This window comes from Protopterus annectens, chromosome 2.part1, assembly GCF_019279795.1.
Source record: "Protopterus annectens isolate FY-2018-M chromosome 2.part1, PAN1.0, whole genome shotgun sequence".
Lineage (NCBI taxonomy): Eukaryota > Metazoa > Chordata > Ceratodontiformes > Protopteridae > Protopterus > Protopterus annectens.
Genome location: NC_056729.1, coordinates 1,449,891,498 through 1,449,909,382, shown reverse-complemented (window position 1 = coordinate 1,449,909,382; position 17,885 = coordinate 1,449,891,498). Strand labels below are relative to the sequence as shown.

At 43.8% G+C, this 17,885-nt stretch overlaps 1 protein-coding gene across 1 annotated transcript in view; it reads left to right on the top strand.

Annotated features, from left to right (window-relative positions):
• N4BP2 (NEDD4 binding protein 2) overlaps positions 1-17,885 on the top strand; it is a 1,502,684-nt gene that overhangs the window by 1,369,422 nt on the left and 115,377 nt on the right. The window contains exon 15 of the mRNA XM_044062929.1: positions 1,254-1,377. Coding sequence (XP_043918864.1) covers positions 1,254-1,377 — 124 coding nt within the window. The remainder of the gene's footprint in view (positions 1-1,253; positions 1,378-17,885) is intronic.

The following is a 17,885-nucleotide window of genomic DNA, read 5'->3' as shown; positions in this document are numbered from 1 at the left end:
ATTTTATGAGGGATCTCAGCTTCTTACTGAAGTTGGTGAGGGAGTTTTTTTGCATCCTGGGATTTTTCCTCCTTTCTGCAACAGTTTCTTCCTTCTGTTGTATAGTTTGTTTATAGCAGGGGTCCACCAGATTGGCTTCCTTTTTTTGGAGAAGAGCATCTTGGTTCTATTTGGGATGGCACTAGCTGTCTTAGAGGGGAAAAACAGCATAAAAAGTAACTGGATTCAAATCACCAATTGCCATATTGAATTACTTACATTTGGAATCACCCATGCTTGTTAGAGCCCGACTTGATTTTATTGTTGTATATTTCTTTCTTCTATCACCTAATCTTCAGCCCTCCTATGATCATTCAGCTTATTCATTGTCCCATGGGATCAGATCGGACTGCAGGAGGCTGTCATCCAGGCAGCTATGAAGATTTTTTATTGATGTGAATCTAACCCCCCCCCCCCCCCCCGGTGGTTATGCATTCTCCACTATATAAGGGCCTGCTATGTTTTCCTTCAGAAATTCACACTCCTGCTCATGCCCTGTGAAAGTTGGCTCTCAAATATGGTATGTCATTGCCTTGTCCATGCCTCCATTTATTATGTTACATAATGTGTACTTCTTCACCACTTGGTGCCAGTATTGCAGGAGGCTGCCCCCCGCCCCCCTTTAACCAAATGGACAGGCTGTTAGTTATTTGCTTAGTCCATCCCTCCATCACCCATTTCCTTTAGTACCTGAACCATTAATTGATTTCTGGTCATCTGAATGGTAGTCCGGGTTTCATCCCACTATGCTATGGAGCCAGGCCTGACTTTCTAAAATTATAAGAGAGTAATCTTTTTTTTACATTAGTACTATACGAGTGAAGACCCAGCATAAATTTTGTTTTGTAGAGGTGTTGTGCCTTTCACAAAGTGATAAAAATTAAGGCAGACTTTGAAATCCACTCATACTTTGACCTGTGGAGAAACATCTGGATACAGTGACATTTTATTTATTGGACTCTGTTGTCAAAATAACCACTGTCTGGTTAGGATAGTAGTCAGGTGATGTAAGCATTTTTCTGTGTAGAAATGTTAACTGCATTGTGTATAGATACACCAGCCAGTTTTTCATGCTTCAACTGATAAGGAACCAGTTAAATGTAGTTCTCTGAATCAGTGTAATGAAGGCCAGGAAATGTGGATGAGTCTTCTTTGAAAGATAGTAAGCCAGCTGAAGTAGAATGTGTTCACTATTGTAATTCTTGTTGTATCAGAACACCAGCAGAGTGGCGGTAAACCATATCTGTCAGTGATTACAGGAAGGGGAAGCCACAGTCAGGGAGGAGTAGCTCGCATCAGACCAGCAGTCATAGATTACCTTTCAAACCACAGCTTCAGGTGAGTATAGATTTCTGTTACTGATATGTCTGTTTATGATGCCAATTTTTCCTTTAGAAAACATTCATATATAAGAATAAAGAGTGGAAGTCTGGAGTTTACATACATTGTTTTTTTTGTGTGGAGATAGAGAAATTTTAAATATGGGAAAATTGAACTGTTATTTTGTAAGCAGTATTGTAAATGTGACATTGGCATTATTCATTTAACCATTCATAACCATTTTAATTTGGCAAGGTTTAGGGTAGTGTTAGAAGCTAGAAAAGTTAATAAAAGACTTGTATGGCATCATGACTACTCACGTAGCAACAGCAGCCTTTAATCATGCTTGTGTCCTTTGCCTGTGAGCCGATCAGATTCATTTCCAACTTCTTTGAATTTACATTCCTTGTGACAGCAAGAGGATGGTGCAACTCTTCCTTTAAGTCCTTAACAGTCTTTTTACATTTTTCTTAAACCTATCCTTGCTTATCATTTACCGTTCCAGTTGGCAGATTATTCCCTTTGCTACCTTTTCTGGGGACTGGCACCTTAGAAGCAACTTGTGCTGTCTTGGAACTCTGTACTGACATCCTTGCTGTCTCTGAGACATGATAAGATTCTAATTTTGCATGCAACATACAAAGTAACAAAATAGCCTAAGCGGTATATGTGATTATGGATTGCATTTATTCCTTGTCTCCAAGACTTGTATTCTACTGGCCAACTATTCATGTTATGCGCCCTTTTTCAGATGCCACCATTACCTGAACACATCATGCTAGATTATATTTTTTAAATGTATTCTTTATTGCTGCTATAAAGCAAACAAATTTACACTATTTACATTTTCAGTGAGCTGTCACACCATTTCAGCATTACTTACATTTCTGCAAATATTGATTGTAACAATGTCATCATGACCCTACAGTGCTCTTCATTTCACCATTTTTGAGTAATTCTATCTTTTCCAGGGCATGCATTTAAACATTTTAATCATACTTGCTGTGGAGCAAAATCATGTAATACTTGGGCATGACTTACTAATTATGACTTCAGTATTTTGCCATCTGAGGGTGAAAGCTGTCTACATCCCTTAATCAAATCACACTTCAGACTCCTCACTTTCAAATTCTGTAATTATTACTATATGCTCAATACACTTACTGCCAATATACACCATCTTTTTCACCTTTTCCTGTAATCTCTCTTTTTATTACTACTAATCCATGTACTCCTTACTTATAGTGCAGTGCTTTTTAACCTCTCTCAAACATACATACATCAGTAAGTAGACATCTATGCCATCTCATTCTCCTTTGACAGTGTAGCACTGAAATTCCAGCAATATCTCTTCCGGTCTCTCTTTTCCATGTTACAGAACCTTTCGCTACCTGTTCCCCTCATAATTAAGTAGCTCAGGGAAGAGATGGAATTATTATTAATGACCTTAAAATACTTTGGCATGAACTTACAGTTCCATTATATCTGTTATTCATTAGGTTATTTAAGTGTGGGAAGACTCCTCAAGACTGAAGACATGGACTTGCTAACTCTGTCTTTAAGGGAAAGGGGAATATAACAAACCAAGCCATACAAACCCATAAGTTTACTTTTTTGTTGTGGAAAATAATGAAAAGAGGTTATTTTGAATAAATCCAGAATTGGAAAGGTTGGAATGTGAAACCATATATCAGCAGTCTTATGTTGAAAATACATCTGTACCCACCTGTAACAGGATGTTTTTTAACAATATGTTAACTTCTAAAAATAAAAAATTAAGCTGTGATGTAATTTATTTAGACTTGGCTTCAGTCATTGATAGGGTCACACACCAAACACTTCTTCTCTTTCGGCTGTTCCAGTTAGGGGTCGCCACAGTGGATCTGTTTCCATTTCTTCCTGTCCTCTGCATATTGCTCTGTCGCATGAACCACCTGCATTTCCTCTCTCACCACATCCATAAACCTTATCTTAGGCCTTCCTCTTTTCCTCTTACTTGGCAGCTCCATCCATATCATCCTTTTCCCAATATACCCAGTTTCCCTCCTCAGCACATGTCCAAACCAATGCAATCTTGCCTCTCTGACTTTGTCTCCAAACCGTCCAACCTGAGCTGACCCTCTAATGTACTGATTCCTAATCCTGTCCATCCTTCTTACACCCAGTGCAAATCTTAATGTCTTTAACTCTGCCACTTCCAGCTCTGACTCCTGCCTTTTTGTCAATGCCACCATCTTCAACCCATACAACATAGCTGGTCTCACTACCCTCCTGTAGACCTTCCCTTTCACTCTTACTGGTACCCATCTGTCACAAATCACTCCTGACACTCTTCTCCACCCATTCCACCCTGCCTGTACTGTCTTCTTCACCTCTCTTCCACACTCACTATTACTCTGAACTGTTGATCCCAAGTACTTAAACGCATCCACCTTCGCCAACTCTACTCCCTGCATCCTCACCATTCCTCTATCCTCCCACACACACACACACCAAACACTAATCAATAAATTAAAATAAATACGATTTTGATGTAATATTGATAAGATGGAAAGCTGAATGGCTTATAACTAGGGCATGGGAAGTATCATACAGCAATTGGGAAAGTGTAAGTTTACATTGCAGTCAGGGTGTTCCACAGGGACACTGTCTTAGGCCCACACTTGTTTAGGTTGTGTCTTTCAGAAGTGTCTGTTTCATCTGAGGTGATGTCCTGACTGAGTCACTGTTGCAGTATTCTTAACAAATGGGTTATAACTCACAGATGTCCTGCTGGGGTACCAAAGCTTTACTTTCAAACATCTGGACATTGACCTCAGCTCATAGGCATCAGGATATAAAGTGGACATGTGTATGAGATCCTCAGACTATATCGCCACCAGCCCGAATGCAGTTCGTTGCACCCGATAGACTGTAATCATTTGGTCACTAGGTACCATAGCGTCATTTGTCTGATCAGATAAGTGCCCTTTTGGGAAACTTTCTAATTTCTTGCCTGCTTTGCTAATAATTGTTAGATGTCAGCTAGGAGGGGTAAGTGAGAGTGCGGTAGACAAATTCCATACAAAGGCTTGCACACTAAGTGTCTGTTATGTTTAGACACTGAGCATGACAGTAAAAACTGTTCCATCTGCCAGTCACTTGTTCCGAAAACCCTATGATCTAGGCTGTTCACACCTCAATACCCAACATCTAAAACACTTGGCCCAAGCCACTATTCATTAGGCCTGTCACCTAAAAAGGCTTAAGAGACCAAGAGAGGATTCTCCAGCTGTTGTCTTGGAATTGGGCATATCAGCTAAGGTGGTCAAGCCCATCAATTCTTCACTTGTCCTCTACTGTGACCACACCAGAGACTAATATGGCTCCTTCAGGCTTTGCAGACTGCGGAGTCCTCTGACGAACTGCAAATCGTTGTATTGGAGGGCCCTCAAGGAATTCTGCACATCCCTGTGTGGGAAGAAAAATGAGCACAGTCTCAAAACCTCCTAAGCATATTCAGGGGACATCACTCCTTAAAAGAAAAAAAAAGACTTGACTTCCCCTTCTGCATCCAAATGAAGAAGAATGGTTTGATTTTTCTCAGGAGTTTTTCAAGGCAGTCATGTCTCTAAAGCTTCCTCCTTTTGTGACTTCTCAAACCACCCCATATAAAAAGACTCTAGATTTCTTTTCCTCTGATGAGGGACCAGACAGGGATTTGGAACTTTCCCTCGATTATTCATCCTAGTTACACTCCCCTGAACAGATTTCATTAGATAAAGGAGACTAACTCTCTCCAGCCTCCCCCCTGGAAGAGGACTCCTTTGGAGAAACCTTACTGAGCATGATGAAACATTCTGAATGACAGTCCAGACAGGTGTCTGAGGTGCAAAAGAGATACTGCACTTTATTGGAAATAGGCACCCCAGCTCCTCCTACAGTTCCCCATGTGCTTGAGGCTTACCTGGATGCCTTTCAGGCCAATTCGTCTGCTCCAGTTTCTCAGTCTCCTGCTCCAAAAAGACAAATAGGTTCAATAAAGTTCCTGATGAATTAGTATATTGCTCTAAAAATCCTGTGGCAGACCCAGTCGCAGTTTTCCTGACTTAGGACAAACCTTCCAACCTGCTCCTTGGCGCTAATGTTCTCCCCAATGACAAAGACAATAGAACAATGGACAGGTGGGATAAGAAAGTATTTACTTTCTCCACCCTAGCCTGTATAGCTATAAACCATCAAACTCAAATTACCAAATATTTTCTCTCTGTTACAATCTGTAGCCAAGACCCTAACAGAGCCACAAACTCCAGACTGAAAACAGCTCATGCAGTCTTTAGGGGCCCAGGCTAGCTATGATGCTGTGGATGCCTCTTCCAGGGCGGCTGCCATTGGTTCAGTGATTAGGTGGTACACATGGCTACGTGGCCAACCTATCCATGAAGATTTTAAAGCTGAAATCTTATACTGTCCCTTAGGTTCATAGGTAGATACTAGGCTATCTGCCCGAGGGCATTTATAAGCCCAGACAGAGTGTGTCGGCTTTCGCCATCCCGTTGATTAATTAACTGAGCCTCTGTCAAGCAGAGCCAATGAAGTGATCCCAGGGGTGTACTTTCTGTTACCCATCCACTTGTCAAGGCTTCTCTTGAAGAGTGTTAGTGAGGGGCTCTGCCTAATGTAGTTAGGAATTTAGTTCCAAAGCATGGGGAGTCTCTGTGACAGGAATCTATCCCTCCAGCATGTTCCATTTATTGTTGTGGCGAAGTTTAGCTCACTAGAGCACGTGGCTCGCAGTGACTTGGATTTCTTTAGGTGGAGCATGTCCATCAATTCTGAGTTAGACATGGCTTTGTAAGTCAGGCAGAGATCACCTCTGAGTAAGCGATATGCCGCTGAGTACAGCCGGAGTTTTTTCAGTCAGGCTGCATAGGACATATGTTTGAGGCCAGTAATCCTCTTGGTGAGGTGCTTTTTGTGGTCTTTCCAGCTGTTGGAAGTGTCTTGTGAGGTACATCCCAAATGGGGCATTGTACTCTATAATGGGTCTGATGAGTGATGAGTAGACGGGCACTATAACCTCTTTATTTCTAGATGCGAACCCCTTAGTAATTAGATGGGCCACATAGAAGGATTTCCTAACTACTTTGGCAATATGATTGTCAAAGGAGAGATTACTATCTACCTGGGTCCCCAGATCTCTTATTACCTCTTCTGTATTAAGGGGGCTGCCGCCTATGTGGTAATTCGTGGGTGTTTTGTTTTTCCCAAATGGGATGACTATGCATTTTTTGGCATTTAGCTCGAGGCTATGACTTTGACACCAGGTGTCTGTCTCAGTAAGGCCTTTTTGGAGGATGTCCGTGTCAGCCAGAGAGTCAATTATGGCTCCCAATTTGCAGTCATCGGCGAACCTGGTTAGTCGTAGTCCTCCTGTGTTTGCCTGTACTTCTGAGAAATATGTGCTGAACAGTAGGGGTCCCAGAACTGAACCTTGTGGGGCACCACTTGTGACTGGTTTAGAGTCCGACCTGGAGCCCGCTATTCTTACCGTGTGAGTTCTGTCTGTAAGCCAGTTGTGACGTAGGGGTTTATGTTCAGGCTGGTGAGTTTTTCTATAATACCCGAGTGAGGAATGGTGTCATTTATTTATTTATTTCAGTTTGATTACCGGGGAAGTCCACTGGGCCAGAAAGTGCCCATTTTCAGTGGAGGCCCGGGGAGAAAAGCTCCACAAAAAAAAACCACACACTACACACAATAAGAGGTTACAAAAAGAAATTTCAAATCCAGAGGTAAAAATACAAGTATGAATTCATGCAAAACAGGTATAGTAAAATAATAAATTGTCATTGTACAAGCAATGAGACAAAGTTGCAGGTTTTTACATTCAGAGCAATAGGAATCAATTGTCAAGAAATAGGCATCAGTGATTACTGGACAGTTGTGTTATATACATGCTAAGAGTTGAGAGAGAAATTGAAAGAACAGAAGGTGATGGAATAATTTTGAGTAAGGTAAATAGAAAAGGAGAGGACGTAGTGAAGTTTGCATCAGGAGTTTAGTAGGCTCTATGGGGAAATGTATTTGTATTTATGTAGGGTGAAAGCAGGAGCATTTGCGTTTGGAGGATAGAAATGAGAAAAGTTGAGTTTTGAAAGATTCTGGGTAAGGTATTGTCCTAAGTGAGGGAGGAAGAGAGTTCCATTTTTTGCCTACTATGAAAGAGAGAAGGAGTTGGCCTGCAGGGCGTTTGGGTTTATGAATAGCGATGAAATTTTGATGTTCAGATCTCAGGGATCTGGTTGGGATGTAAGGGGGAAGGATGTTTGTTAGAGCTGGGCACCTATTAGGAAAAAATATTAATTTGTGAGCAGTGGTAAGTTGGAGGTAGTTGAGGTAGTTAGGGAGTTCCAGCCAGTTCAATGATTGTAGGGAGAGGCAGTGGTGAGTACAGGTTTTGGATTTGGTTGCGAATTTGGAGATTTTATTGTAGCAAGTTTCAAGTTTAGAGGTGAGGGAAGAAGACAGGTTAGTTAGAAGAGGGGCTCCATATAGTAAGGAGGGAAGGAGATAGGTAGTTGCTAAAGTATGCCTGGAGGAGTTGGAGAGAAAGCGGTTATTCCTGTAGAGCATACCAAGTTTTTGGTGGGTTTTCTTGATGTTTTGTTGTACGTGGATATCAAATTTGAGGTATTCATCTATGGTGATACCTAGGAGTTTTGAAGAAGGAACCACTTCTATGGCAGTGTTGTTTTGGCTAAGGACTTTGAAAGCATTTTTGTCGAAGGAGTAGGCCCTGGTGGGTGGGAAGAGAAGTATTTTAGATTTATTAGAGTTGAGAGAGAGATGGTTGCATTGCATCCAGTTCTCAGTAGTAGAAAAAGCTATATGAGTTTTTGACAGTAATTCTGGCAAGTTGGCAGCGGAGCAAACTAAGGTGGAGTCGTCAGCGTATTAGATAACTGTTGTGTCAGGGATGACAGAGTGAAGGTTATTTATGAAGATGTTGAAAAGCATGGGTCCAAGGATGGATCCCTGGGGAACACCGGTGGGAGTGGGCAGGAATGAGGAGGTAGAGTTATTCCATCTGACAGCTTGTGATCTGTCAGATAGGTAGCTGGAGAACCAGGAGAGGGTTTCAGGGGAAAGATGAAGGTTAGAGAGATGACAGAATAGGTGATTGTGGGAGATAGTGTCGAAGGCTTTAGAAAGATCTAGTAGTGTTGAGGAGACTAGTAAGCCGGAGTCTCGGGCCCGATTTACTGTATCTAAGAAGGATAGTAAGGCGGTAATGGTGCTGTGGCCAGGGCGGAAACCATGCTGGGTGGGAGTTATGAGGTTATTTTGGGTTAAGAAAGGCATAAGTTGGTGGTGGACACATTTTTCAAGAATTTTTGATATAGGTGAAAGAAGGGCGATTGGGCAGAAGTTGGAGATATTAGTGTTTTTGCCTCCTTTATGAAGAGGAAGGATGAAGGCAGCACGCCAGAGTTTGGGTACGTAAGATTCTTTTAAAGATCTATTGATTAGGATGCTGATAGGGATGGCAATACCTTCAGCAGCAGCTTTGGGGAAGGAGGAGGGTATGTTGTCAGGGGCATTTGAGCAAGGCTTTAGTTTAGTGAGGAGTCTCTTTATAAAAGTAGTTGGAACAGGTTTGAGATTAAAATTAGGAGGGGAGTGAGGAGGGTAGGAGGGAGAAGAGGAATGAGAGTAGGAAGGATTGTTGTCCTGGAAAGATTTGGTAAGATTAGCTATAGAGTCAGTAAAAAATGTGTTAAAGAGAGAGCTGAGTTCTGATTCAGTTATGCTAGGGTCAGGGCAGGGATTATTCCTGGATCCTGGGAGGAGTAGGGAATTAATAGATTTCCAGAATTGTTTTGGGTTTACGTTATTGTTAGACTGAAGTTTATTATAATAGTTTTTTTTGTCAGAGATGATTAGTTTTTTTGCTTGGTTGCGAAGTTGTGTGTATTGAAACAGGGTGGAAGGTATCTTATTCTTCTGGTAGAGCTTCCAGTGTTTGTCCCTACAATACGCCATACGCCTTGGCGAGATCAAGGTAGGCTATGTGAACCACCTTTCCCTCATCTATGGCCTTGGTAACTGTCTCGAAGAAGTCAACCAGGTTTAGTAGGCATGATCTGCCCTTAACAAAGCCGAACTGGGTTGGGTCAAGTGTTTGGAGGTTCCCAGTGTCTTTGTTAATGAGTTCCATGATGATGCGCTCCATAGCCTTGCAGACCAGGCTAGTCAGGCTTATGGGGAGATAGTTACCAGGGTCAGTTGTGGCTCCTTCTTTGTGGAGCGGAATAACCATTGCTGTTGCAACCTTCTTTTTGGCTCACAGACTGCCAGTCTTTTCAAGGCTTTGCAGGAGGGGACAAGACTATTGATGATTGCTGTCAAATCCAGCAGTCCACTATTCCCAGGTACCACAGAAGTTATCTAGCTAAATCCACCTCCTTTGCCAGGAGAGATCTTGGCTGTTTTCATAGGCAAAGGAAGGCTCCCAAGAAAAAGGTTCCTGAAAAAAAAACTTAGATGGATACCCCTTGTGGGAGGCCTCAGTTCAGTAGAAGACCCCTGCGACCAGTTATCTCTCCCCCCTCCACCCGACTGTCACAAAGACTTTCTCTTTCATTTCCTGCCTGGGAAACAATAACCTCAGAAAAGTGAGTCTTAAACATTATCAAGGAGGGTTACTCCATGTCTTGGGAAAATAGTCCAACTCCAGGGGAATTCCTGCCCCTCCTTCAGACCATATACACCTCATAGAGCCCGTTGTGCAAGACTTACTGTCCCTGGGAACCGTAGAAGTAGTTCCCCATCCTATTCAGGAAAGGGATTTTATTCAAGGCTCTTCCTAGTCTCCCATAAAGGGAGGGCCATTGGAGGCCCATCCTGGATCTTTCCAGGCTAAATACCTTTTGAGAGTGCCTTTCCTCACAATGTTGTCCCTGCAAACTCTTCTGCCTTTTCTACTCCCTCAAGCCTTCCTGGTATCCTTAGATCTAAACGATGCTTATCTTCATATTCTTACCTGTCCTTCTTGCAGAAAATGTCTCAGGTTTTATATTGGGTCATCACATTTTCACTTTATTGCTTTGCCCTTTGGGTTTTCTGCAGCTCCAAAGGTGTTCAAAAAAGTGCATGGCTCCAGTGGTGGCTTTTTTGCCTCACTCAGGGCATTCATATGTTGCCATACCTGGGTGATCTTCTAATCCAGGCTTTATCCAGGGACATTATTCTAAAGCACCTGCATTGTGCACAGTACATTTGACTCTCCTGGGGTTCACCTTCAACTACAAAAAAATCCCTTCCCAGCATCTGATCTAACTGGGTTGTTATCTAGACACATCTACAATGCATGCTTCCATTCCTGTAGAGAAGGTTACTTCACTAGCCAACGAGTTCCTACTGCTTTCCAGCATGGCTGCCACCATTCCTATATTGCCCCTCAACAGATTACACATGACGAAAATACACTGGTACCTGAAATCACTGTGGCCACAACACTCACCCTCTCAATACCAACATTCCCCTTCTTCCTTTCATCAAGAAGGAACTCCTTTGGTGTGCATTCAGGTTACTTTCAACCCAGGTCTCCCATTCACACCAGCCCCATACAGCAAAGTCCTGTTTACAGATGCTTTGGACAGGGTGTGGGAGGCTTGGCTAGGACACTACAGAGTCCAAGGGAAGTAGTCTGCCCATGTACTCAAAGAACCCATCAACTTTAAGGGAATGAGGGCACTTTTTCAAGCCCTAAAGAACTTCTCACACCTGTGAAAACCAGACACTCTTCTGTTACACATAGACATCACCATGGTGATGTGCTACATAAACATACAGGGAGGCACAAGATCTTACCCTCTATGCAGTCTAGCACCAGAGATCTGGCACCTAGCCTGTCAGATGACTCTCTTCCTTTCAGTGACATACATTCGCCCACAACAGAATGTGTTGGCAGACTCAGTAAGCAGACACTTTGGGGATCCTCACGAATGGTCATTTGAACACAAAGGTATTCAAAGATATCACTTTCAGGTGGGGGACCCCTCAGATAGACCTCTTTGCCTCCTCTGAGCACCACCTGCTTTGTCTGTTCTGAATAAGGAATCTACCACAAACCTGGAGGATAGATGCCTTCTCTTTCACATGGACAGGGAAGTTCCTTTATGCATGCACTCCTCAAAGTCCAAAAGGAATACCCAAACCATCTACTTCTGGCACCTTTCTGACTAAGACAGCACTGGTACCCACTCCTGTTTCACCTATGAAAGGAAAACTTATGGAGAATCCCTACAAAACCTGATCTAATTGCACAATGGAAAGGACAGCTCTTTTATCCCAGTCTGGACTCTGTCAGCCCGACTTTCTGGAAGTTAGGATTTTGATCCATGCTAGACACAATTTTTCTGAGCAGGTGATTCAGATTCTGCAAGAGGCCAGAAAATCTTAAATGGCCAAGTGGAAGAGGTTTTTCAACTGGTGCTTTAAATCCAAACTCCAACCCCTTATAGCGGACACCCCCACAGTACTCCAGTACATTACTTGTGTGACTCATTTCATTTAGGGTTGACCTATTCTTCTATCAAGGCTCACTTATCGGCCATTAATGCTTCATACCTTTGCAGCCTCCTCTCATGTCCAGGACAGAGGTTAAACTTTTCCTAAGGTGAGTTTTACACCTTAAACCCCGATGGAAACCTATTGCTTCTCCTTGGGACCTTAATTTTGTTTTGTAAAAGCTTAACTTTACCTTCTTTTGAACCTGCTCCTTCAGCTACTTTAAAATTCTGCACTTGGAAAACAGCCTTGACTTCAGCCTGCAGGTTCTCAGAACTGCATGCTGTCATGGCTGCTGCTCCTCCTTTCTTCATCGTCCACAAAGAATAGGGTAAGCTTCAGGGCCAATCCATCCTTCATGCCAAAAGTGGTTAATGAGCTTACTCTCAACCAAGCGGTCAGTCTGCCTACCTTTTCCCCAACCCTCAAAATAGAGGGTAAAGAATATTGCATGCTTTAGACATTCACAGACAACTGAGGTTTTACCTGGATAATACTAAGGATATCAGAAAAACAGATCAACTCTTTGTTTCCTTTATGGACTCCAGGCTAGGACAACCAGTTTCCAAACAATCTAGTGCTTTCTGGTTTTCAAAGGCTCTTTTCATCAGCTAGTCTCACCATGGAAAAAATTTTAGCTCCCGGCCAAAAGCTCAATCCACATGAGCAGTAGTTTCTTCAGGGTGCTTTCTACAAAGGAGTGGATACGAGTTCCATTTTAGAAACCGCTACCTTGTCATCTGTTCACATCTTCACAAAACACTATAAGTTAGATGATTTCTTTAGGTTCAGAGCAGTGTTTGATAGGACTATTCTGTGGCCTCCTGGACCCCTCCTCTACTGGTTCATCCTAAACCTAAAACCACCTGTCTCTCCCACTCTGGCAATCACCCATTTGTTAAGAATACTGCAACAGTGACATAGTACAGTTGTGTAAGAACTTACCATACCTGTTGCAGTATTCCCGCCTTCCCACCTTCCCCCACATTTTCATTATTTCTCTTCTTCTCATTGGCACTAACATGATGCCTTACATTTGCACACACAGGCACACTCATTATCACAGGATTTTTTCTTTTTGAGGGGAACTTGCTTACCCTGTTCAACCTAAGCCTCTCCTAGCTGACCTTTCTCCTTGCTTAGTCTTATTCAGGCTACTGCTGGCTTGAAGTGAGTCTGAGGATCTCATACGTACATCTGCTTTTATATCCCAATGCCTATGAGCTGAGGTCATCACAAGGAAGTATGACATACAAATATAAAGCTTAGGTTGTAGCTCGCTGATGTCTGACCAGGGTGCCAATACTGTTATAGTAAGTTCTTACTCAGCTGTATACAGTTGACTCAAAATGGATAAAACTGATTACATGTGCTACAAATAAAGCATGTCTGCAAAATAAATTGATAAATGTGAAGTTGTTCTATCTCTCCATTCATTCTTTACTGATGGGTTCGGAGCCGATACCTCAGCTGCGATAACGGCCAATTGCAAAGCTGGAGGTCTTCAAATAGCTCGAGGCCAAGTCCCTCTCCCATGATGCACCTGTGAATTACCTCAGATCTAGTTTGCTGCTGTAACAGATCTGAGGTTCTGACTTAGCTCGGGCCAGATAAGCAAATTTTCATTAAAAATCTTTTCTAAAAGTTTTTTGATAGATAGTATAGTAGTTAGTTAGCATTGTTTATAAAGCTCTTATAGCTTTGAGTGTGTTTTCCCTTCCCATTTACTATATTTCTAGTTGGCCTCTCTTAGGCCTGGTTAGTAGTAATTCTTCTAGGTTTGGTTTGTCTAGCCTTCGAAATTTATATAAGGCTTGTACAGTAAACCTTGTTGTATAGATAAGGTTATTTAGTGACATTTGTCATTTTTCTTAGATAATTGTATTTGTCTAAGATTGTGTGTGATATATCTTGCCCTTTAGGCTTAGTAGTGTTCGTATTAAATAAGGTTATTAGCAGCTATCTGTTTTTGTTGCATAGTCTGCTAGTGTGCTGTCACTTCTGTGTGTGAGTGTGTTCAGCTTACCTTATTAAGGCTTGCCTATATTTGCTGTTGAGAAAATTTACTGTTGTAGTTTTTTGCATGTTTACAGTAAATATTCTCTGTCTCTACTATGGCTGATCAAGATAAACATCCCAAATCTGGATTCAAAAAGTGCTCAAAGTGTGGCCAGAAGATGTCAGTCACAGACAGCCATGTCAACTGTGTTTATTGTCTAGGGGCTCTGCATTTGCAAGACAGTTGTGCCATTTGTCATTCCTTCTCCTCTAGGGTCCTGCAGGAAAGGAAGAGGAAATTAATCAATAGAGGCTTGTTTAAGCCTTCTTTTCAGAAGCTTTGAGTGACCAGGATGGTTCCAGTCAGTCTTCAAAGTCTTCCAAGACTTCGGACTCAAAAAAAATCGAAAAAGTCATCGACTTCGGCTACACTGTCTTCGGAGCCGACAGTCCTTTCCATACGGAGTCTGTACCCAGTCTTGGAACCGGTCTCTGAAGAGTCCTATTCTCCAGTCGGTAACACCTTTGGTACGATCATCTCGATCTTCTATCAGCCTGTCAGATCTGGACTTGGATCATGTGGTACAATAAGCTGTTGGCACCGGCATTAGCCAAAATGATATCGGCTTTGACCAAAATGGCTTCTGAGTTGAAGACCATTGCATCGACTATTACTATTCCTCCTCTGAGCCATGCTGGTCCTTCAGCGCCAGAGGAGGCAGACCTGATGTTAGTGGAACCCTCTGAGCAGACACCTGCTCCATTGTCTTCGGCTCCATGTACTCTGACGTCCTTGGTGCCTATCAAGGACTCTAGGAGCCAACACTCTCTGGTCGGGTCCGGGGAGTACAGTCGAACTGACTTGTCCATTCCGACTTTGCCTCTCGGGCCTCGGCTCAGATGAGCTCGGCTCCTACCTCGGGCCCAGACCCACTGTCCTGGTGCCGGGGGTGTTGACGGTTTCCTCAGTTAAGTCGGCTCCCTCACATCGGAGCAGAGGTGCGTTCAATGCCATGAGGAGTGTTATGTCTCCCAGGACATCCTCAACCTCAGGTCTGCCCACCTCCTCCCCAGAAGTGTCTGTGTCTGCTTCTGCCTCACACGTTCTGACCAAGCGTAGAGACCCAGAGACTCAGGAAGCCCCAATGGGTGGCCCCTGCTCTTCTGAGACCTCACCAGAGGCCCCCGATGAGGTTCCCAGGAAGAGATTGTGCAAGAGGAAGCACCTAGACTTGTCGCATGTGTCTCTCACATCAGATACTGATGTAGATGTCAGAAGGGTCCCCACGGTCCCCTTCTGAGCTTATCTCCTTCGCTGAGATACTTGAGATCCTTAGGCAGAGGAGTGACTGGCAGTCCAGTGACCCTACTAAGGATGAGTCAGTTCTCCTGAAGGCTTTCGGGTCTCAGCCCTCCACCTCTGGGATGACTCTGCCCTTTGATGAGTTGATACAGCTGGTCTCACAAGGCGCGTGGGAGTCTCCGGATACTATGGAGCCTGTCTCTTGGAGGCTTAACAAGTTTATTTCTGTCCCTCTGGACAAAACATATTTAACTAAAGGTGTTCTAGTTGATGCCATGGTGGTGGTGGCGGCGGCCACCAAGAAGGAAATGTTTGAGACTTCCTCTTCTGTCCATCCTCCTAATAGAGACTCTAGGATTATGGATAGATATGAGAAGTGCATGTTCAGTTCAGCGACCTTTGCTCTTCGTTTGCTGAACTAATTAACCCATTTCACTAGATTACAAGGAGATCTCTTTAAGGAGTTGGGAGATACTCTTCAAGGTACAGTGGCTGCAGGAGCCTCCAACAAAGTTGCTGCCCAGCTTACTACCCTTAATTCTATTGTCAGCTCATCCATGTGTCTCATATCCTATGCAGCTGATGGAACGAGTAGGGCAGCGGGTACAGGAATTGCTCTTAGGAGGCATTCCTGGAGACGCTTTTGTGTTCCTTCAAGGCGCCCTTCAAGTCATCCCTCGTGAGCACTCCCTTTAATGGTTCATCCCTTTTCGGGCCTAAAGTGAAGGAAACCTTAACCACGTGTGAACAGGACGGAAAAACTGTCTGCCGTCGAGGTCTGTTTTTCCACCCCTACCCGACCCTATCCTAAAGGTCAACGGGGAGGACAAATGTGGTTCCAAAAAGCCCAAGGAGCCTTTCAGGACACACGTGATGAACCCCCCCCCACAGGGGCAGAGGAGGGGCTAATAATGGAAGACACCGCCCTCGCAGCAGAGGGGGTCCGCAACACCAGGGTGACAGAGATCACTTCTCTGGGAAGCCCTACCAGCGCTCCTGAGAGGAGGCCCGACTGTCCTGCTCTGGAGGCAGTCGAGGGTTGCTTGTCTTTGTACCCAGACGCCTGGCTCAAAATAACAAAAGACAGCTGGGTACAATAATTTCCAGAGGGTATTTCATTCCTTTCGCCACACCCCCTCCAATAGTAAGAAAAATCCCAGACGTTCCACCCAGTCACAGGAAACGGGCAACTATAGATGTCCAAACATTGCTAACAAAAAGAGTCATCCAACCATTCCCAGCAGACCAAACAGGGTCCGGAACTTACTCAAGATTCTTTTTGGTTCCAAAGAAGGCAGGAGACTGGAGACCCATATTGGACCTCAGCAGACTGAACCAATACATAAAGAAAAAGAAGTTTTGGATGGTCACGCTTCAGTCTGTACTTTCCTTTTTAGGGAAAGACAATTGGATGTGCTCGATAGATCTCAAGGATACGTGCTACCACATAAAAATGGCCAGACCATCCAAGGATTACCTGCCCTTCCGGCTGGGAGCCAATCACTACCAGTTTTGAGTCTTGCCCTTTGGTCTCACTACAGCCCCCAGAGTGTTCACCAAATGCATGGCAGTGGTCACGGCTCACCTGAGGCATCTAAGATTCCAGGTGTTTCCGTATCTAGACGATTGGTTTCTTACCGCCACCACCAGGCATCAACTCATTCAGGCCAGGGGGTCCACTCTGTCACTCTGCAATTATCTTGGCATTACAATCAACTCAGAAAAATCTGACTTGTCGCCATCGCAGCATATCATTTTTATCGGGGCAGAGTTAGACACCACCACTCTAAGACTTTTGTTGGAAAGAGTCATTCTAATTCATTAACATGTCAGCATCCTGTTTTCAAAACACAAAACGCCAGCATCAGAAGTTCTGAAAGTATTAGACATGATGGCAGCAGCAATTCTAGCCATATCACTTGCTCGGATGCGCATGCGGGTTCTTCAGTGGCTGTTGTTCACTCAGTGGTCTTACCAGGAGCTACCCATGGATCACAACATACTGATCACAAATTCTTGCAAGAAGGACCTGCAGTGGTGGTTGACCTCACACCATGTCACGATAGAATGCCCATTTTTGCTACCCCCTCCAGCAGCCACTGTGACCACAGACACCTCCCTGATAGGGTGAGTGGGGGGGGCATTTTCAAGGAACGACTGCCCAAGGCACATGGACCGACCAAAAGACAATTCTGCACATCAATGTCCTAGAGATGAAAGCAGTACTTTTAGCATTGCAGTACTTCCAGGACTCTCTTCCTCTGGGCACGATTGCGATTCAGACAGACAACATGTTGATGGTCTAGTATTTGAACAAACAAGGAGGAACCAGGTCTTATCCCCTCTGTTGAGAGGCTCTCAAAGTTTGGCAGTGGGCTGTTTCCACCCAGTGCTTTCTGTTGGCAATGCACATCCCTGGGAGATCCAGTGTGATAGCAGACAAACTGAGCAGGGCAATCTTATTGCCCCACTAGTGATCCCTCAAAAAAGAAGTTGCGGACAGGATTTTCCGCAGATGGGCCAGCCTTGGTGCAACCTTTTTGCCAGCGTGCTTGCCTTGGACTTGACCTTTTTGCCAGTCACATGAACACGAAATGCAGAAGCTACTTTGCCCTGATTCCCCCTCCGGGGGAAGCCCCAAGGGACACACTCGTACACGATTGGCCTCCGG